We start from the raw sequence: 23,842 nt of genomic DNA on the forward strand, positions 1-23,842 counted from the left end.
CTTTGTGTTTTGGGTCATTGTCCATCTGTAGTATGAAACGACGACCAATCAGTTTGGCTGCATTTGGCTGGATCTGAGCACACAGTATGGCTCTGAATACCTCAGAATTAATTCGGCTGCTTCTGTCCTGTGTCACATCATCAATAAACACTAGTGACCCAGTGCCACTGGCAGCCATGCATGCCCAAGCCATCACACTGCCACCGCCGGGTTTTACAGATGATGTGGTATGCTTTGGATCATGAGCTGTACCACGCCTTCACCATACTTTTCTCTTTCAATCATTCTGGTAGAAGTTGATCTTGGTTTCATCTGTCCAAAGAATGTTCTTCCAGAACTGTGCTGGCTGTTTTAGATGCTTTTTAGCGAAGTCCAGTCTAGCCTTTTTATTCTTGATGCTTATGAGTGGCTGCACCGTGCAGTGAACCCTCTGTATTTACTTTCATGCAGTCTTCTCTTTATGGTAGATTTGGATATTGATACGCCGACCTCCTGGAGAGTGTTGTTCACTTGGTTGGCTGTTGTGAAGGGGTTTCTGTTCACCATGGAGATTATTCTGCGATCATCCACCAGTGTTGTCTTCCGTGGGCGCCCAGGTCTTTTTGCATTGATGAGTTCACCAGTGCTTTCTTTCTTTCTCAGGATGTACCAAACTGTAGATTTTGCCACTCCTAATATTGTAGCAATTTCTCGGAAGGGTTTTTTCTGTTTTCGCAGCGTAAGGATGGCTTGTTTCACCTGCATGGAGAGCTCCTTTGACCGCATGTTTACTTCATAGCAAAACCTTCCAAATGCAAGCACCACACCTCAAATCAACTCCAGGCCTTTTATCTGCTTAATTGAGAATAACATAGCGAAGGGATTGCCCACACCTGTCCATGAAATAGCCTTGGAATCAATTGTCCAATTACTTTTGGTCCCTTTAAAACAGGGTGGCACATGTTAAGGAGCTGAAACTCCTAAACCCTTCATCCAATTTTAATGTGGATACCCTCAAATGAAAGCTGAAAGTCTGAACTTCAACTGCATCTGAATAGTTTTGTTTAAAATTCATTGTGGTAATGTCCATAACCAAAATTAGAAAAATGTTGTCTCTGTCCAAATATAAATGGACCTAACTGTATATGAAAAAGTAAAAAATTTTTCTACAACCCAAATTCCCCAAAAGTTCAGACGCTTTGTAAAATGTAAGGAAAAAAGAATTTAATGATTTGAAATTTTCTTATAGCCACATTTTTTTATACAGAAAACAGATTAGAAGGTGAAAGTTACACATTTTTCCATCTCATTTGAAAACAATTAACTCATGTAAGCACAAGGACTCAGTGGTTAGCGCAATGGCTCAGTGGTTAGCATTGTTGCTTTGGAACGCTGAGGCCCTGGTTTCAAATCCCACCAAGCGCAACATCTGGAAGGAGTTTGTTCTCCCCGTGTTTGCGTGGGTTTCCTCCGGGTCCTCCAGTTTCCTCCCACACTCTAAAGACATAGTGATAGGGAATCTAGATTGTGAGCCCCAATGTCTGTAAAGCGCTGCAGAATATGATGTCGCTATATAAGCAACTAAAATAAATAATAAATATATCTAAAGATTGCTGACATCAACACATCTCAAAAAAGTTGGGACATGGTGATCAAAAGGCTGGAGAAGTAAGTGGTGTAAAAAACAAGGACAGATTCAATAATTTTTAAATAAAATGTTCATTTTTAGTACTTGGTTGAAAACCCTTTGTTGGCAATGACTGCCTGAAGTCTTGAACTCATGGACATCACCAGACGCTGTGTTTCCTCCTTTTTGATGCTCTGCTAGGCCTTCACTGTGGTGGTTTTCAGTTGCTGTTTGTTTGTGGGCCTTTCTGTCTGAAGTTTAGTCTTTAACAAGTGAAATGCATGCTCAATTGGGTTGAGATCTGGTGACTGACTTGGCCATTCAAAAATATACCACTTCTTTGCTTTAATAAACTCCTGGGTTGCTTTGGCTTTGTGTTTTGGGTCATTGTCCATCTGTAGTATGAAACGACGACCAATCAGTTTGGCTGCATTTGGCTGGATCTGAGCACACAGTATGGCTCTGAATACCTCAGAATTAATTCGGCTGCTTCTGTCCTGTGTCACATCATCAATAAACACTAGTGACCCAGTGCCACTGGCAGCCATGCATGCCCAAGCCATCACACTGCCACCGCCGGGTTTTACAGATGATGTGGTATGCTTTGGATCATGAGCTGTACCACGCCTTCACCATACTTTTCTCTTTCAATCATTCTGGTAGAAGTTGATCTTGGTTTCATCTGTCCAAAGAATGTTCTTCCAGAACTGTGCTGGCTGTTTTAGATGCTTTTTAGCGAAGTCCAGTCTAGCCTTTTTATTCTTGATGCTTATGAGTGGCTGCACCGTGCAGTGAACCCTCTGTATTTACTTTCATGCAGTCTTCTCTTTATGGTAGATTTGGATATTGATACGCCGACCTCCTGGAGAGTGTTGTTCACTTGGTTGGCTGTTGTGAAGGGGTTTCTGTTCACCATGGAGATTATTCTGCGATCATCCACCAGTGTTGTCTTCCGTGGGCGCCCAGGTCTTTTTGCATTGATGAGTTCACCAGTGCTTTCTTTCTTTCTCAGGATGTACCAAACTGTAGATTTTGCCACTCCTAATATTGTAGCAATTTCTCGGAAGGGTTTTTTCTGTTTTCGCAGCGTAAGGATGGCTTGTTTCACCTGCATGGAGAGCTCCTTTGACCGCATGTTTACTTCATAGCAAAACCTTCCAAATGCAAGCACCACACCTCAAATCAACTCCAGGCCTTTTATCTGCTTAATTGAGAATAACATAGCGAAGGGATTGCCCACACCTGTCCATGAAATAGCCTTGGAATCAATTGTCCAATTACTTTTGGTCCCTTTAAAACAGGGTGGCACATGTTAAGGAGCTGAAACTCCTAAACCCTTCATCCAATTTTAATGTGGATACCCTCAAATGAAAGCTGAAAGTCTGAACTTCAACTGCATCTGAATAGTTTTGTTTAAAATTCATTGTGGTAATGTCCATAACCAAAATTAGAAAAATGTTGTCTCTGTCCAAATATAAATGGACCTAACTGTATATGAAAAAGTAAAAAATTTTTCTACAACCCAAATTCCCCAAAAGTTCAGACGCTTTGTAAAATGTAAGGAAAAAAGAATTTAATGATTTGAAATTTTCTTATAGCCACATTTTTTTATACAGAAAACAGATTAGAAGGTGAAAGTTACACATTTTTCCATCTCATTTGAAAACAATTAACTCATGTAAGCACAAGGACTCAGTGGTTAGCGCAATGGCTCAGTGGTTAGCATTGTTGCTTTGGAACGCTGAGGCCCTGGTTTCAAATCCCACCAAGCGCAACATCTGGAAGGAGTTTGTTCTCCCCGTGTTTGCGTGGGTTTCCTCCGGGTCCTCCAGTTTCCTCCCACACTCTAAAGACATAGTGATAGGGAATCTAGATTGTGAGCCCCAATGTCTGTAAAGCGCTGCAGAATATGATGTCGCTATATAAGCAACTAAAATAAATAATAAATATATCTAAAGATTGCTGACATCAACACATCTCAAAAAAGTTGGGACATGGTGATCAAAAGGCTGGAGAAGTAAGTGGTGTAAAAAACAGCTGGAGGGTCAATTTTCAACTAAGTCACATGATGATGTATTAAAAGAGCATGGGGTTGTGCATTGAACAGCGTCTTTACATATACATTTGGTTAACCACAGCTAATGAATTAAGGACGTAGATTTTGTTGGGATTTCCCAGCAGTTTCATTTCTCTAATCTTTATGTCCCCATAGATTTTAGATTATTGGCAGATCCCAAATACATTTTCAGAATTTTCATTTAATGCTTATGAAGGAAGATGGACCAGAAAAGTAGTCTCTCTTGCGTGTCCGGGACTGTCACCATTGTTGGCGGGGGAAGCACTTTCTGACGGGGATAGACCTTTGCACCTTACTGTAGGGGGCAGGTGTGATATAAAGGGGACTGCACGCGCGGAAGCAAGACTTTTGGTGGGGACCCAGTGTGTGCAACAGGAGAAGGTTGACTCCCTCTCCGCAGACCGATGCCAAACTGACAGGCCCGCTTTGCAGCGTTTCATTCCCCGCGCATACAGACTCTGCATTTCCAGAGACAAATTACCCGTTAACCCCTGACCCTGACAGCACTAACCGGTCAGAACATCGTACCCCTTCTGACTCTTTTTGCAATTCTGATCCGGCGTCACACACGGTTCACAGCTTTGAGACAGCAGCCTTCACTCTGGGACTTTGTACTTCTTCAGCTGTGCAGCAGACCTTTCCTGGTTCTGCACCTCGCTCCAGGATCACAAGACCATGTGTAACAAGATCAGGATACTTCGCCGCCGTACAGAGACAGTGCTTCACCCTTCTGCAGGACCGACTCAGAGACGTCACGTACCACCTACGGCGCCATCGTGGGATTTTCCAGCCACCATCATCCAGGAACCAGGGACTGATAAGCTAATCTGTTATTCCGCTCGTTGTCGTTACCTTATTGCTATATCCACATTGTGGGCCTGTATGTTTACACCCCCTTACTCCCTGCGAGTATTTATTGTTGAGACATATCCCTGTATAAAATCTGTTAACTCTTCCTCTACCTCCTGCACATCACTTCATCCTGCGTTCCTGCTAGCACCTTACATTTACGCCAACCTGATCAACAGAAGAACGGAGAACCTATGGCATATTTTAGGTTAGCACTGTTTTATGTAACGTGTTCTTGAAGGTTCAATTTTTGTGTGCGTACATTTTGTATACTTGTCTATAGAAATCCAATATTCCAGAATATTTGATAAATTAGCACATCAGGTCTTGATAATAACGGAATAAATTTCAGAACTGCTCCTTTACAAACAGCCTTGTTTCCATAGAATTTACAAGTGGCTGAGAGGAGGTGTTAAAATAACAGTATGACTGTATGATATTTGGCTGCTTGAACATTCATCCCCAATAATGATTAAATACATTATGAAACCACATTAAAGGGGTTTTCTCATCAAAGACAACCTCTACCACAATGCAGCGACACCAATACCTCTGGAAAAAAATTTAAATAATTTTGCTAGTGGAAACCGTGGTAGTAGTTAGTGATGAGCGAGTATACTTGTTGCTCTGGTTTTTCCGAGCACGCGCCGTGGTCTCCAAGTATTTGTAAGTTCTCTGAGATTTCGTTTTTGTTGACACAGCTGCATGGTTTACAGCTGCTAGCCAGCCTGAGTACATTTGGGAGTTGCATGGTTGCTGGGGAATCCCCACATGTATTCAAGCTGTCTAGCAGCTGTAAATCGTGCTGCTGAGATGACGAAAACTAAATCTCCGAGCACTAACAAATACTCGGAGACCACCCGAGCATGCTCGGGAAAACCTGAGCAAGGAGTATATGGAGCACCCCCACGTTAGGGCAATGGGGTACTCGGAGCCGGGCCCTTCTTCTGTTCTCAGTGGGGATGTCACGGTGGCTTGACCCGGTCCGTGGCCCTTTGAGGGGCGTCCAATAAAAGGACAAAAGTTTATAGAATAGTGTTAATGACGCCACCTGTGGTATTCGGTCAGGGTGACCGACGCTGCTTAGGGGTCCACTGGGGTGATGTTATGGCAGCTAGATGGTATACCTTCCCACAGGTGAAGTGTGTCCCCAGGGCTTTCCAGAGTGTGGATGATGGATGGTGGATGATGTAAGGTGCAGTGAATAACGAGGACACAAGGTTGCAGTCTCTTTACCTTTACTGAAGGCTTCAACATCTACAGTCCAGGGTAGGGAACACAGGGTAGGCAGAATCCGGCCGGTCTGAAGGCAATTCCAGAGTCCCCTTATCCAGGTGGAAATCAGTAGCCTTCCTCTAGCGCCTGAGTGTTGTAATTCCTCCCTGCTGAGCAACTCGGTGAGGTCCTCACAACTAATGTAGATGTTAAGTCTCTTTCTCTCTGTCCCCCTGACGGATAGGACAAACCCATATGACTGGTGGCCTGAGGCTTTTTATAGGGACCCTAGAGACGCCCCGGCCTCCACAAGTTGCCACCCTGCCTCCTGGGTAGATGGTCGGGCAGCCAACGTGGAATCGACTGTCCTGCCAGTCTCTGAAGTAATGCATAGAGATCCTTATTCCCTCGGTGTTCTGGCTATCGGTACTGCGCTTCAGAAGGAGGCAGCCAGCTTCTAGCTGGTCTCCCTCTGATATTCTTCTCCTGTATGCTAATTCCTTTCAATGTCTCCTTCTTGGGATGCTGCCGCATGGGATGCAGGTGCAGCTCTGTGTACCCTCGCCATCCGCAGGCTGCAGTCTGGAGCTAGCCGGGACTGACTGACTAACTTCCTAACCAACCCACCAGTAGATAGAAGCTTAGCTCCCCCTGGCGGACTGGAGTGTGAAGTGTGTATATGTGGTTGTGATACCTGAACAGAAGATCTCCTTCATTGCCTTCAGACGTAACATCACTCCCCCTGGTGGAAGAATAACATTACTGCAACGACCAGGACTCTGGAGCGCTGCATATAGTCGCTAATCACTAGTAGTAATGCCTGGTAGTATGAAGAGTCCATCTTAATAAATGAGACATCATCCCACAGCAAGTAGTGATGTTCTATCTATCAGTCTCCTGACTCTGCAACCAACTAATGGTCTCAGTGATCAGGTAACTGAATGGACAGGAGTCTTGATTTCGGATTAGAGTGGTAAGAAACACATTTCTTTATTGTACAATGATCACCTGCCTTAGAGTAATTCAGGAAAAGAGAGACAAGAGTTACAAAACAAGCTTACTGATGTATTTGGTGGTAACTCATTCTGAAGCCAACTATGTGCTGTAATACGTATAAGCTGCAGATGAATGGCTTAAAAATGTTATTAAGAAAATTCTCAGTAAAATAAAAAAAATCTTAAACCTTCCCAATTATGTATGTGATGTACTGAAATTTTATTAAAATACTTTGATTGTCATTTTGCCCTGTTTCCAGCACTGCTTTGGGCTTCGGCTGGCCCACATGACGGCTCATACTACATACAGCTTTGCCAGCTCATACTACATTTCCAATGGACGAATACAAGGCTCTGTAGACTTTAATTAAGAAAATGACTTCCACTCCACACATAAACGCCAGTGTGAGCGGGTTAGTCTGTTTTCAGGTAACATGGGCCTGAAGAGCAGCACCTGGAGACCAGAGAAGACGGTGATAAGTATACTGAACATAAATATAAACACTTTTTTTTTATTTTATTTTTCATGAGCTGAACTCAAAGATCTAAGACTTTTTCTATGTACACTAAAGGCCTTTTTCTGTCAAATATTGCCTGTGCAATAATCATGCTGTCTAATCAGCATCTGGATATGCCACACCTGTGCAATAATCATGCTGTCTAATCAGCATCTGGATATGCCACACCTGTGCAATAATCATGCTGTCTAATTAGCATCCTGATATGCCACACCTGTAAAATGGATGTATTATCTTGGCAAAGATGAAGAGCTCATTAACACAGATCTAGACCAATTTGTGAACAATATTTGAGAGAAAAAGGCCTTTTGAGCACGTAGAAAAAGTCTTAGATCTTTGAGTTCAGATCATGAAAAATGGCAGCAAAAACAAGTGTGGTGTTTATATTTTTGTTCAGTGTATTTTAATACACTTGTACTACATTGCATACATAATTAGAAGGCTATAGGGAAATTATTTTTTACTGATCTTCTTTAAACCCTATTGGAAAAAATGATTTTTTTTTAGCAAAATAGACATGCATTTAAGTGAAAAAAGGGAAAGTTGCAACTCAGTGTGCCTTTATTCTTTAAGCTGGGTTCAGATCAGCAGAAAAAAATAATTCTTTCTTCATCCAGAAAAACAAACAATTCTGATCCCTATGACGTTCTTTCTGTATGTCTGTTTATCACAACTGTTTGGTATCCCGTTTTTACTTCCATAACTAAAAACAAATAAAATGCTTAATTCAGTTTCCAATGTAATCTTTGATGTACAATAACAAATTGTATTGTGGTACCATGTTAGCCAGAAAAATTGATGTGAATACTTTTCTGCCCAATGATGACAAAAGTATTCTAGGAGTGATACCTTTATTGGCTAACCAGAAAATGATATGTTTGCAAGCTTTCAGAGCACAGTGGCTCCTTCTTCAGGCATTGTATTCTAGCCTGAAGAAGGAGCCACTGTGCTCTGAAAGCTTGCAAACATTATTTTCTGGTTGGCCAATAAAGGTATCACTCATAGAATGCTTTTGTCATCATTGGGCAGAAAAGTATTCACACCAATGTAAACTTTGAAATGAATTAATTAAAAATGTCACAAGGATGGTATTAGTATGGCCTTCTTTTCTTTACACACCCACAAACTTCTAATCGTCCGAAAAATGAAGGAGACTAGTATGTGCTGTGCTTTTCTTTTTTACACCAACACTTGATCCATGTCGAAATATGATCATCTGAACTAGTGCATTCACTTACATTAACCCATGTCATAGCTATTTGCACATAGATTGAAAACACTTCATCAGAATGTAGCCTTAACCCCTTAACGACCAGAGGTATTTTTGGTTTTGCATTTTCATTTTTTGCTCCCCTTCTTCCCTGAGCCATAACTTTTTTATTTTTTGGTCAAAATGGCCATGTGATGGCTTATTTTTTGTGCGATGAGCTGTACGTTTGAACAACACCATTGGTTTTAACATATCGTGTACTGGAAAACGGGGGAAAAAATTCCAAGTGAGGTGAAATTGCAAAAAAAGTGCAATCGGATAATTGTTTTTGTTTTGTTTTACCACATTCACTAAATGGTAAAACTGACCTGCCATTATGATTCTCCAGGTAATTACAAGTTCATGGATAATAAACATGTCTAGGTTCTTTTTTATTAAATTGGTGAAAAAAAATTCCAAAGTTTTTTTAAATAAAAAAAAATTGCGCCATTACCAAACCCGCAGCTTCTCTATTTTTCATGATCTCGGGTTGGGTGAGGGCTTACTTTTTGTGTACCGAGCTGACATTTTTAATGATACCATTTTTGTGCAGATACGATCTTTGGAACGCACATTATTGCATTTTAATGCAATGTTGCAGCGACCAAAAAACGTAATTCTGGTGTTTTGACTTTTTTCTCATTACGCTGTTTAGCGATCGGGTTAATTCTTTTTTTATTTTGATAGATCAGGCGATTCTGAACGCGGCGATACCAAATATGTGTATTTTTTATTTTTATTTTATTTTATTTTGAATAGGGCAAAAGGAGGGTGATTTGAACTTTTATATTTTTTTTAAATATTTTTAAAAATATATTTTTTTAACTTTTAACATGCTTCAATAGTCTGCATGGAAGACTAGAAACTGCCATAATCGAATCAGCTCTGCTACATCCTGGCAGCATGCTTAGGGCGCATGTGCACTGTTTTTTAAAGAGACAGTTTGCACCCTGCTAATGTGTCCTCAGCCAATTGCTGGGAAGCACTTAGTACTTAAGGCATCTCCACCTGTTGGGAGGTGCCTGAAAAACATTCTACTTAGTGTTGGTGCATCTACTAGTTGCCAGGTTCTGTCCTGTTTCTGGCTCTAAACTCTGAGCCTGTACCTTGTATCTGATCTTGTCTGGACCTACTTCCCCTGGGCCTGTCTGGTTCAGGACTTTTTCCTGAACCTGTTTGTAACTTGCCAGTCCGCACCTGTGGCTTCTTGCCTGTCTGCACCTGCAGCTCCTTGTCTGTCTGCACCTTCGGCTCCTTGCCTGTCTGCATCTGCGGCTCCTTGCATTTTAAACCGCATGTACGACAAAACTAAAAAATAATGTGCGAATGGTCAGAAATGGGGGTAAATGATCTGGTCAGAAATGGGGGTAAATGCTCTGGTCTGAAACTGGTTAAGGTTAGGCACTGAATATCGGACGTTACTCTCCTTAGTACATTTACATTAATTAAAGAATAGATATCGGAGAAACAAGAGGAAGGATTGCACCTGGCAGATGATACTTGTAAAGGAGCAGTTCATTCAGGTTTGCTAAAATTTTCTATGAAAAGCTGACTTTGATATTAAATACTAGCTATTGAACCCGTTCTACGCCCGGGTGGCGAGCATTTATATTGGTATATGGTCTCCATCCTGGTATGTGCAGCTCCATCCTGCGCCCCCATCCTGTCATGTGCTGCTCCAACCTGCGTCCCCATCCTGTCATGTGCTGCTCCTATCCTGCGTCCCCATCCTGTCATGTGCTGCTCCCATCCTGCGTCCCCATCCTGTCATGCACTGCTCCCATCTTGCGTCCCCATCCTGTCATGCGCTGCTCCCATCCTGCGTCCCCATCCTGTCATGTGCTGCTCCCATCCTGCGTCCCCATCCTGTCATGCGCTGCTCCCATCCTGCGTCCCCATCCTGTTATGTGCTGCTCCATCCTGCGCCCCCATCCTGTCATAGGCTGCTCCCATCCTGCGTCCCCATCCTGTCATGTGCTGCACCCATCCTGCGTCCCCATCCTGTCATGTGCTGCACCCATCCTGCGTTCCCATCCTGTCATGCGCTGCTCCCATCCTGCATCCCCATCCTGTCATGTGCTGCTCCCATCCTGCGTCCCCATCCTGTCATGTGCTGCTCCATCCTGCGTCCCCATCCTGTCATGCGCTGCTCCATCCTGCGCCCCCATTCTGACATGGGCTGCTCCCATCCTGCCACACTCAGCTCTGCTACATCTGCCACACTCTGCTCTACTACTTCTGCCACACTCTGCTCTACTACTTCTGCCACACTCAGCTCTGCTACATCTGCCACACTCAGCTCTGCTACATCTGCCACATTCTGCTCTGCTACATCTGCCACACTCTGCTCTGCTACGTTTGCCACACTCTGCTCTGCTACATCTGCCACACCCTGCCTGCTACATCTGCCACACTCTGCTCTGACCCGCTCGGCCCCACTGCCTCTGACCCGCTCGGCCCCGCTGCCTCTGACCCGCTTGGCGCCGAGTGCTCAGGCAGGGACACCGGCGCGCTGTGGGGGTCAAGTGCCGGTATCGCCGCCAGCTCAGGCCCCCCAGCACTTACTATATTCACCTGTCCTCCGTTCCACCGCTGCGCGCCGCCATCTTCCCGGTCCTCTGGTTGTGACTGTTCAGTCAGAGGGCGGCGCCGGCGCGCATTAAGCGCGTCATCGCGCCCTCTGAACTGAAGGTCACAGGCCGAGGACCCGGGAAGATGGCGGCGCGCAGCGGTGGAACGGGACAGGTGAATATAGCCGATACTCACCCTCCTGGCGGTCCCTGCTTCTCTGTTGGAGATCGCGGTGTACGTTCAGTGTTAACGCATACCGCGATCTCCCGGGAGCGTCACTCTGTGAGGCCCAGACTGCGCCGGCGCTTGCGCCTGCGCAGTCTATAAAGGCTTCCGACAGAGTGACGCTCACAGCGTTATATTATAGATATTCTATATCTGATATGTGATTAAAAAAAACGCGTCTAAATAATTAGAAATATTTACAACATGAAGAGATCCCAAAAATAGGTCTGGAAAAGAAAAAACTAAAATTTCCTTGCATCTGCTTAGTAAGCGCTGAAAGCTGATCCAGTCACCATGTGCATGATACCTATGTTATAGGGACCGACCATTTACAGACTGTCACAATAATGGACTACTAGTCACTGTAATAGCTTCTTGCTGCTGTCAGTCCAGCACTTGTATTCCTGATGGCAGCTATAAGGAGTTTAATTTCACAGCAGCCTTACGGAAGGGCTAATGGAAATCTTCATTACCAGTAATTAAAAGATACAAGAGATATTTAGGAAAATAGTGTAACTATCAGTGATGACCAGCTACTATTGGCATCTATCATTGATCACCAGCTCCTAGTGTAATGTACCAATGCCCACCAGCTATAAGTGCCAGCTATCAGTGAATGCCACTGCAATATATCAGTGATTATTCTTGCCAAATATTGGTGCCAATATCAGGGATTACCAGCTACTAGTACCACCTATCAGTAATTATTATTATTATTTAAAGGCCTTCGGCTCGATGTCGAGCCTTGGCGGCTTAATGGATGAACGCTTTGTAGGAGGATCGGTCCACTATGGTCTTCTCATGCATTATCTTGATAGTATCAAGTTATTGGGTTGCTGGTCTTCTTTGCCTTGTTGTTACAAAAAAGTCAAAACTATGTACGAGCTGTGTCTTCGTCGCCAGTGAAGTGTACCTCGATATGAAGACCTTGTCCAGTGACCTATTTGTTGATTTGCCCATAGCTATTCTGCTATTGACTTCTGGTGTAGTCGCTACATCTTGAGAAATCATCGATCCAAGTAGGTTGAAGTTCTTTACAACTTCCAGTTCGTCGCTGTCCATCTCAAACGTGTCCTGGTCATACCTGGAAGTAGTCAATATCTTCTTCTTCTTTGTATTGAGTAGCAGTTCCATGTTCAAGCTTTTCATCTTGACACTCCATAAGCCCTTCATTCCATCTACGCTTGTTGCTATCAATGTTGTATCGTCTGCATATTTAAGATTGTTGATGATTCGTCCAGCAATTTTGATTCCTTTTTCTTTTTTGGTAAGTCCAGCCTTCCTGAAAATAGCTTTTACATAACCAACTATTAACCTGTCAGTGATTACAAGCTACTAAAGCCATCTAACAGTGATCACCGGTAGCAGTGCCACCTATCAGTGATTAACAGCTCCTAATAGCACCTTTCAGTCATTACTAGCTACCAGTGCCACCTATCACTGATTACAAGCTACCGATGTCTCATATTAGTCATAACCAGCTACTAGTGGGGATTATCAATGATTGCCAGCTACTAATTCCCCACTGTTTAGTCATTGCCAGATACTAATGGCGCATGCCATGGATAAGATAACCATCTACTGATGCTACCAATGAATAAACATGGAGTAGTACCACCATACAGTTATTACCAGCAACTGATATCATAAATCAGTGATTATGAGTCATTAGTGACAGTTACCACTGATTACCAGCTCCTAATGCTCTCTTTGAGTAATTGCCAGCTAATAGTGACTCCTATCAGTGATTAAAAACTGCTAGATCCATCTATGAGTGATGACCAGCGAGTAGTGCCATCTGTCTATTATTAACAGCTATTAGTGCCACCTATTAGTGATTATCAGCTACTAGTTCTTCTTTTCAATCATTACTAGCTCCTAATGGCACTAACCGTTGATAGCTATCTAGTGGTGCCACCAGTGAGACATCTATCCGTAATATCACCTTTAGTATTTTCTAGCTACTAATGGAATTTACTATTGACAATTAGCCAACGGTGCCACCAATCAGTCATCACCACCAGTGAGTAATGACACCTATCAATGATTACCAACTATGAATGAGACTTATCCGTTATTATCAGCTATTAGTGATACATATCAGTGACTACCTTTTATTGGTGCCCCCTATCAGCGCTTACTAGTTTCTAGTGCCACCAGTCCGTGATTGCCAGCTACCAGTGCCACCAGTTACCCGCTATTAGTGCCACCCGTTAGTAATACCTAATGTAAATAAGCTGGAAAACACTAGGTACCAATGCAAACTATCAGAGATTACCATCTACTAGCACACCTACCATAGTTACGATTGAAAAAAGATAAATAGCCATCATGTTCAACTAAGGGATTGCAAAAAGTAAAAGGATTATATACACCCTCAATGCATGATCCAATCTGCCCCAGAAGAGCTAATCTTTCCCTCCTGATCCCAACTGTCGATCCACTGGACTAAGCATTCAGAAAAGAACTTAACACATCTACTAATTTAATTATTATCTAATTTACTGTGTTCTTTTCTTTAAAAAAAAAAAAACATCTAAACCCTTTTTAAAAAATATCAACAGTTACTATTTTGACCAGTTCCTGAATTGACTGGTCCACAAATAATATTTCTCCTCTGGAGGTTGAACCTTTCTTTCTCCAAATGGATGGAGGGCCGTCTTATTCTTTAGGTGGGGGGTTTACATGACACAGATTTTAACCATGTTTTTTGAATCAGCCATTTATGCACTTGTACAAGATAATCATGTCCCCTCTTAGATGTTTCTTCCCATGACCAAATACATTTAATTATTTTAATCTTTCTTCATAACTAAGATCTTCCATGCCCCGCATCAGTTTTGTGGCTTTTCTTTGTACCTTTTCTCATTCCAGGGCATCCTTTTCATGAACTGGTGCCCAGAACTGGACTGCATATTCAAGATGAGGTCGCACTAGCGCTTGATAAAGTGCCAGAAAAATGTCTCTGTCCCACGAGTTTAAACCATTTTTAACCCCTTCATGACCGGAGGTATTTTTGTTTTTGTGTTTTCATCTTTTGCTCCCCTCCTTCCCAGAGCTATAACTTTTTTATTTTTCCGTCAATGTGGCCATATGAGGGATTGTTTTTTGCAGGACATGTTGTACTTTTGAATTACACCATTGGTTTTAACATATCGGGTACTGGAAAATGGGAAAAAATTTCCAAGTGCGGTGAAATTGTGAAAAAAGAGCAATTCCAGGTTTTTTTTTTACCATGTTCATTAAATGCTACAACTGACCAGCCATTATGATTCTAAAGGTCATTACGAGTTCATAGACACCAAACATAGCTAAGTTCTTTTTTATTTATGTGGTGAAAAAAAATTCCAAAATTTGTTAACAAAAAAGAAATGGCACCATTTTCCGATACCCGTAGCGTCTCCATTTTTTGGGATCTGGGGCTGGGTGAAGGATTTTTTTTTGCGCACTGAGCTGACATTTTTATTGATACAATTTTGGTGTACATACGATCTTTTGATCGCCTGTTATTGCATGTTATTGCAATGAAGCAGCGACCAAAAAAATGTAATTCTGGTGAATTTTATCTCGTTAAGCCATTTAGCGATTGGGTTAATTTTTTTTAGATTGATAGATCAGGCAATTCTCAATGCGGCAATACCAAAAATGTGTATATTTGATTTTTTTTTGTATTTTTTTATTTTGAAAAGGGGATGATTTGAACTTTTATTTATTTTTTTTAAATATTTTTAAAAATGTTTTTTTTTTACTTTTTGCATGCTTCAATAGTCTCCATGGGAGACTAGAAGCTGCAGTTGTTTGATCGTCTCTGCTACATACAGGCGATGATCAGATCGCCTGTGTGTAGCAGAAATGCTCAGTTACTATGAGTGCCAGGTGGCGCTCATAGCAATCCGGAATTGACAACCATAGAGGTCTGCTGGAGACCTCTGGTTGTCATGCTGACCCATGGGTGACCTGCGATCTTGTGATGGGGTCACCGGTGGGCGGGATTTCCAACGCACTTACGGTAAGCGTGAGTTAAATGCAGCTCTCAGAAATTCACAGCGGCATTTAACAGTTATGGCTGGATCGCGATTCCATCCGTGGCAGTTAGTGGCGCAAGTCAGCTATTCAAAACAGCTGACATGTGCCTGGAAAGATGTGGGCTCAGCACCACATCAAAGGGAGGGAGTCCGACATGGGCTTCGGAAAGGGGTTAATACATGACAAATTATTAGAGCCCATGTAAATGACTTGACGTTTCTCCACATTGAACCTCATATGCCAAGTAAATTCCCAAACACTTAGTTTCTTCAGTCAGCCTGCAACTTATGAACATCTTCCATAGACTGAACTTTACTACACAGTCTGGTGTGATTTGCAAAAATAACAAAAAGGACTCCATTAATCCTGTGTACTATATAATTAATAAATAAGTTGAATAATAGAGGGCCTGGAACTGAACCTTGGGTTGCACCGCTTATAACCGGAAACCATCAGAGTAGCTGTCATTGACCACAACTCTCCGGGTGCGGTCTTTGGCTCTATCCAGTTACAAACCTTAGTTTCTAATATGTTGGATATTAATTTATCCATTAGGTGTTTATGTGGCACAGTGTTGAAAGTCAAACAGTGATTATTAGCTATAAGTGCCATCTATCAATAATTGCTAGCGACTATTTCCACCTATCAGTGATTACCAGCTGCTAATGCCACCTTTTAGTCATCACCAGCTACTAGTGGCACTAATCATTACATGCTACCCGTGCCACCTATGATTGATTACCAGCAATCACCACTTATATTATCAGTGATTACCAGCTAATAGCACCACCTGCTATTAGTGAGACTTATCAATTATTACTAGTTACCAGTGCAACCTATCAGTAATCACCAACTACAAGCACCACCTATCAGTGATTGCCAACTCCTTACCACCTATTAGTGATATCACCAGTGTTACCAGTTACTAATGGCACCTATCAGTTAATACCAGCTTAGTCCCATTAACTATAAAGGTACCGTTACACTAAACGATTTACCAACGATCACGACCAGCAATACGACCTGGCCGTGATCGTTGGTAAGTCGTTGTGTGGTCGCTTGGGAGCTGTCACACAGACAGCTCTCTCCAGCGACCAACAATCCAGGGAAAGACTTCGGCATCGTTGAAACTGTTTTCAACGATGCCGAAGTCCCCGGGTAACCAGGGTAAACATCGGGTTACTAAGTGCAGGGCCGCGCTTAGTAACCCGACATTTACCCTGGTTACCATTGTAAAAGTAAAAAAAAAACAGTACAAACTTACATTCCGATGTCTGTCACGTCCCCCGGTGTCAGCTTCCCTGCACTGTGTAAGCGCCGGCCGTAAAGCAGAGCGGTGACGTCACCACTGTGCCCTGCTTTACGGCTGGCCGGCGCTGACACAGTCAGTGCGGGAAGCTGATGCCGGGGGACGTGACAGACATCGGAATGTAAGTATGTAGTGTTTTTTTTTTTTTGCTTTTACAATGTTAACCAGGGTAAATATCGGGTTACTATGCGCGGCCCTGCGCTTAGTAACCCGATATTTACCCTGGTTACCAGTGAACACATCGCTGGATCGGCGTCACACACGCCGATCCAGTGATGACAGCGGGTGATCAGCGACCAAAAAAAGGTCCTGATCATTCCCAGCGACCAATGATCTCCCAGCAGGGGCCTGATCGTTGGTCGCTGTCACGCATAACGATTTCGTTAATGATATCGTTGCTATGTCACAAAAAGCAACGATATCGTTAACGAAATCGTTATGTGTGAAGGTACCTTAAGTGCTACCTTTTATTTATCACCATCTATTAGTGGACATAACATTAAATACTAGCTACCTATGCCGCTAATCAGGTATCCCCAGCCAGGTAAGGTATTTACCAGTGACTACCAGATACTAATAACACGTATCAGTAATCACCAGGGAGTAGTGGCACTTATCAGTGATTACCAACTACTAGCTCCACCTGTCAGTGATTACCAGCTCATAATTTCACCTTTTAGTCATTGCCAGCTCCTAATGGCACTTACCAATGATAACTATCTACCGGTGCCACCAATCAATGATCACCATTAGTAGTGCTAGTAGTGATGAGTGAGTATACTCGTTGCTTGGGTTTTCCCGAGCACACTCGGGTGGTCTCCGAGTATTTGTTAGTGTTCGGAGATTTAGTTTTCATCGCCTCAGCTGAATGATTTACAGCTACTACCAAGCCTAATTACATGTGGGGGTTGCCTGGTTGCTAGGTAATCCCCACATGTATTCAAGCTGTCTAGTAGCTGTAAATTATGCTGCTGAAGCGATGAAAACTTAATTTCCGAGCAGTCACAAATACTTCGAGACCACCCGAGCATACTCGGAAAAATCCGAGCAACGAGTACACTCGCTCATCACTAAGTGCTACATATCAATGATTACCAACTATTAGTGCCACTTATCAGTGATTACCAGCTACTAGAACCACCGTTGCAGTTACTAATAGCATTTTATTATTAATTTATTTTTAAAGCACATCAATGAAAAGGTTATGTACATACAGTATGAAGATGGATTACATTCATATAGCATATGTAGAGTAAAGTAAACAGATTGACAGACTGGTAGAGAAGCTAAAGGACTCAGCTCTCACGGGATTACAGTCTTCAGGGTACTGGAGAAGCAGAGAGTAGCTACCGATGGCAACAATCAGGGATCAACAGCAAGTAGCGCCACATATCAGTGATCACCAGCTACTAGTGCCATTTATCAGTAATTACCAACTATTGGTGCTAGGTATAAGTGATTATGACCTACTAATCACCAGCTACCAATGGCACTTATCATTACATACTACCTGTGCAAACTATCTTTAATAATAATAATCTTTATTTTTATATAGCGCTTACCTATTCCGCAGCGCTTTACAGTTTGCACGTTATCATCACTGTCCCCGATGGGGCTCATAATCTAGGTTCCCTATCATTATGTCTTTGGAATGTGGGAGGAAACCCGAAGAACCCGGAGGAAACTCACGCAAGCACGGGGAGAACATACAAACTCTTTGCAGATGTTGTCCTTGGTGGGATTTGAACCCAGGACTCAAGCGCTGCAAGGCTGCTGTGCTAACCACTGAGCCACCGTGCTGCCCAACCTATAAGAGATCACGAGCTATTAGTGCCACCTATTAGTGATTATCCGCTATTAGTGCCACCTATTAGTGATTATGCGCTGTTAGTGCCACCTATTAGTGATTATGCGCTGTTAGTGCCACCTATTAGTGATTATCTGCTGTTAGTGCCACTTATTAGTGAATATCGGCTATTAGTGCCACCTGTTAGTGATTATAAGCTATAAGTGCCACCTGTTAGTGATTATAAGCTATTAGTGCCACATATTAGTGATCACCAGCTATTAGTGCCACCTATTAGTGATTATCGGCTATTAGTGCCACCTATTAGTGATTATCTGCTGTTAGTGCCCCCTATTAATGATTATCAGCTATTAGTGCCACCTATCAGAGATCACGAGCTATTAGTGCCACCTATTAGTGATTATCTGCTATTAGTGCCACCTATTAGTGATCACCAGCTATTAGTGGCACCTATTAGTGATTATCCGCTATCAGTGCCACCTATTAGTGATTATCCGCTATTAGTGCCACCTAGTAGTGATTATCTGCTGTTAGTGCCACTTATTAGTGAATATCGGCTATTAGTGCCACCTGTTAGTGATTATAAGCTATTAGTGCCACCTATTAGTAATCACCAGCTATTAGTGCCACCTATCAGTGATCACCAGCTATTAGTGCCACCTATTAGTGATTATCGTTTATTAGTGCCACCTTTTAATCATGACTAGTGGGACTTATCATTGATAACTAGCTAATATTGCCACAAATCAGTGTTCACCGGCTATTAGTACCACCTATTAGTGATTACCAGCTATTAGTGCCACCCTTCATTGATTACCAGCTATTACAGACACTTATCAGTGATTACCAGCTATTAGTGCTCGTTATCAGCAGCATTTTGAGCGATTAAAGTCACTCTGTCAGTTAATTAGAGATGTCTAGAGGATTTCACGTAGGAAGGCACGCACACTATATGATCTCATCATACGCATAACAACCAATCTGAAATTCTGTGAGATTACAGTCAAACATTACAAAGCCTTCTGTGATGCCATAATGCAAAATAAAATTCTGAAAGAATACTGCCGCCTACGATTAATCACTGGACCTCTACATTTTTACAAATAATAGCCCCATAAGTATTGTTGCTTCTGGTGGCTAAGACCATGAGTTTCAATCAGGCAACGTTCCAGCATGGAGAATGGATCTAATCATTATATGATATTTCTGCGGGGTTAGATTTTGACATTGATAGACGCACCAATTTCCTGTCCAAAGGCTTGTCTGATTTACACAATCCTTTGCTGCTCGACAGAGAACATGACGAGCTGCAATGACCCATTGTAATCAACTTGATCAATGTGAACCTGTTCTGATTTATCATTTTTCATTAAATGAACAGGTAGATTCAGGTCTTTTATAAGAAATTATACCATTTGATCTTACAATTAGTAACCCTTTTAAAGGGGTTATCCAGGACCTTGCTTATTTTTTGCTATAAGGCTATGATCTTAGAGGCCAGTAGATGCTAACTACCTGTTGTGCCCAGTGCTGATCTCTGCCGGGTCAGAGGAGTCACAGTCCACTTCCGTCAGAAATTCTGTGGTTTCTGGTGACGTCACATCGACAGAACAGCTTATTGTTTTTTGCTTTGTACTGTTGATGGGGCATCTTTGCCGATGTCGTGCTGATTGACAGCCAGATCCCAGCTGCCTAACTGCGGGGAGCCAACTGTCAATCCTCATGATGTCAGCAGAAATGCCCTGTCAACAGAGCAGAGCGGCACAGGGAGAGCTGCTTTGTTGACATGAGGCAAATTAAACAGCAAAATCGCTGGCAGGAGTGGTCTGTGACTGCTTTAACCAGGCAGGGATCGGCGCTGGGCAGAACAGGAAAGTAGTTGCCAGCTATCTGCCTGTAGATCTCAGCCCTATATCAAAAATAAGCAAAGTACCTGATAACCCCTTTAAGTAGGCCAGCATTGGTGAGCCTGACTTTGATAAATGAGATTTGTAGAAGCCTTTGAGATGGATGAATACCATTTGTGCACAGCATTGTGGAATATAGTGCCCTATATATGGTAAAAAGGGATGATAAATAAATATACACATTTATCCACATATATAAGCTTCACCACAGTATCTAAAATCCTTTATACCTCCTTTCTTCGGAGCTGCTTGTAAAGGCCTTAAGTAATAAAGATTGTCCTGAGGTCAAAAAGTCCTTAAATATTAGTCCAGAGCTGTCACCTCTGACCTGCAGCTTTATGTGGAATGTGAAAATGTCAATATTCTTAATGTGAAAGGCTCATGAAACAGCCATGTCGCCTTCTGTCATAGGTCTGCTCATATAAATTCTCCTTTCAAGGTGATTATGAATATTTTTTATTGTTGGTGACTACCTAAAGGTAAACATTAAATGCCCTAAACATACAGGCTTCTCATAATAACACTTAAAGGGGGTGTCTGGTTTTGGAAACTTATTATGAAATATCGAATTTGGTAATTCTGAGTCCTGAATGTTGGGATCAATTAGCTTTGCTGAGAAAACAGCTACAAAAGTAAGTCTCTGTCTCTGGAGGACTTAAACCATGTAATACTTGATATTTCCTGTGGTGGCACTGCAGGGGAACTGAAAAATAACAGAAATATAACAACTGATTGTTCTAACAGTATGACATCTTTTGGGGGTCTGTTGCAAGGGCCAGCATCAGCACCAGTAAGGCCTGTGTATATGTATGGCCCAATGGGCTAAAGCTGGCCACACGCAAGAGATAGCTATCAGCCGAACTACAGCTAACTCTCCAGACTCCCCCTCTGCACAGGAATGGTCGGCTAAGCCATGCGTTCATGTTTTTTCCACAGGGAGAGTGGAGAAAGCCATTACCAGGCTCCTTTGGCCATGGCTTATCATCCCTGAAAGCAAAAGAATTAGCCATTGAAATTGCAATGGCCCAATGCTTCTCTCCACAACATCATCTTTCAGGGGAGGGTAAGGAGGCCCCATGTACATCAGATGGTCGGTCACTTTGAAACTGGTTAGTTCAGCTGACTTTCTCCTAATATGGGGCCTTGAGGTGAGCAGGTAATACAGCATTTCACTTATCATGCAAGGGTGGTTTGTGCAGAGGACTTTTGTCATCTGAGGGTCACATGGATTCAGTCCCGTTCTTAGTGTAAAATTTTGTAAAAAAAAAAAATTGAAAATTATTTCAATTAAATTTTTCCATAGCTCCATATTTCAATCTCCTACTTAATTAGAATAACAGTTTTGCATTTAATATGAAAACAAACTGGATACATTTACAGACTGTTGGGTCAGATTTACATCGATCCGAGACAATGGTATGGTCCACACGAAGGTCACCAACTTGGCATTTTGGCTTAAGTTAAGCAATGCTTGGCTGAAATGTTGGTATTCTAATGGATTATCATATTCTGAAACTGTTGTATAGTCCTACAATCATAGGAAAGTGGACCCAATAATTACGATTGTAAATTACCTCTAATTATAAGCGATAGTTTTCCAAGTTCTTGTTGAGTATAGCCTTATAAGATGGTGAAACATGGATAAACCCTGAAGCAGCAGCTTGTGATAGAAATCAATAAATATGCCGTAATCCATTGCTTTATGTATAGGAAGGTCAACCGGACTTTACTGAGGATTTTAATACGTTCTATATATCTAAATATCCACCACCTTTGACTAACATCCTCCCCTGCTCCTCAGATAACAGAGAAGCCGTCTGTGTCTCCTGTACATATCCCAGGAGTCATTAAGGGTGTGTCCGACTGAAAAAAAAAAAATGTACATTACACCATAAGAAGCCTGCAACCTGCTGGGTAATAAAATAATGCCGTGGAGATCAGACAACGTTAACTCTTCATTTATGTCTCCTTGTGTTGGAGAAAATCAGTTTATGGTGGAGATCTGTCTTACGAGAAGCTTCTAACAGGGACATTAGGCCTGGAACCAATATAAGTAATACATGATGTGAAATAATGGTCTGACTACTGGTCCATAATTCGATATGGCAGCTGATTCCTACAAACACATCGCCTTATCCTAATAATCCTTTAAGCTGACCAAAGAAATGGTGATAGATTTTGTCATAAACCCTAAAAACTCATCATTTTTTCAATTGAAATTTTATCAGGATGCTAGTTACTAATCGATGAAGGGGTGGGTGGACACTTCTGCGTCAATGTGGAAGGGGTTAAAACCTCACCTGTGTGACTCCCCCGATTATAAATGGTTTTGGGGGGGTATTTTTATGAGGATGACATATTTTCAGGGATGAAGAAAGGTTGGTAGGTGGTGCGGATAGAAAGACATTTAAGGGCTGCAGAAATCTCGCCTACCAGTCTATGGATGCCATGGGAGGTCGCAGGGAAAGAGAATATAGTGTTACCTGTAAATGCAAAAATCAGCAGGGTGCAAGGGATAAAGTGACAGCACTTACCGCTCTGTTCTCCTAGAAAGACCAGCTTGAATTTCCTCAGTGGGTTTCCAAAATCTCCCCCTGCAGACATGATGCTCGGGGAAGGACCAGGAGACAGGACCAGGAAAAAGAGCAGCCAAATCCCTTTTCTGCAGGATGCTCTCTCTTCTCTTGGTCCTGTGTGTCTGCTCTGGAGTCTGGGATGCTGAGTGGAGGCTGGAGAGGAGGAAAAGATGTGGGTTAACTGGGTGGTGTCTGCAGTAAGGCAGGAATAGGTTAATGTCTTCCCTGGGAGAGGCAGAGCAGGCAGTAGAGTAGGTGAATCAGGATGCTCTAGGCTGCTCTCCCTCCCCACCCATAGACACTACGCCTGCGTACTCCTGCTCCCCCCTCACTCACTGCTGGCCCAGCTCTGCTGATGTCAGTGCACAAGCCGATTCAGAGACTGAATGACAGACAGGCTGAAGAATGCTGCCATACAAATACCTGCACTGTTATGCAGTTGGAGCCGACACAATCCCTGTAGTGCCGCCAAGACCGGATTTTTGCATTTCAATGTTATTTTCTTTCTACTATAGAAATCCCTTTTCGCTTAATTCTGAGTGCATCGCTCTAAGTTTCGTACTAAAGTGACCCTTTTATATATTATCTGCCCAGCCAATTGCAATAATTTAGTTTTATAGAAATCTGCAGGATTTATTGCTGCTATCAGTATCTGTGTCATTTCCAAGGAAGTGGATACTGTAAGCGGCATGCATATTTATTTTGTTTTATATCAGATAAAAGGGATTTCCAAAAATTTATCTTTAGACTGAGGTTAAAAATAATAAACTCAAGTTATCCTCACCCACCACTTTTCCAGCACTGACTCTCCACCATTGTGTCCAGTCTTTGTTGATAGACTGAAGCGGTGGCACAGTTGTAAAATGCCACTAATCACTGAACTCAGCCATGATTAGTGATAGGTGAACCCCT

General features: G+C 42.4%; 1 protein-coding gene across 1 annotated transcript in view; it reads right to left on the reverse strand.

Moving 5' to 3' along the window:
• The window catches only part of RAB6B (RAB6B, member RAS oncogene family), a 115,772-nt gene extending 92,552 nt beyond the window's left edge, over nucleotides 1-23,220 (reverse strand). Inside the window, exon 1 of the mRNA XM_069727922.1 lies at nucleotides 22,889-23,220. Within this exon, the coding sequence (XP_069584023.1) occupies nucleotides 22,889-22,958 (70 nt within the window). The 5' untranslated portion in view covers nucleotides 22,959-23,220. The remainder of the gene's footprint in view (nucleotides 1-22,888) is intronic.
• Nucleotides 23,221-23,842: the final 622 nt, after the last annotated feature.

Source organism: Ranitomeya imitator, chromosome 5, assembly GCF_032444005.1.
Source record: "Ranitomeya imitator isolate aRanImi1 chromosome 5, aRanImi1.pri, whole genome shotgun sequence".
Classification (NCBI taxonomy): Eukaryota; Metazoa; Chordata; class Amphibia; order Anura; family Dendrobatidae; genus Ranitomeya; species Ranitomeya imitator.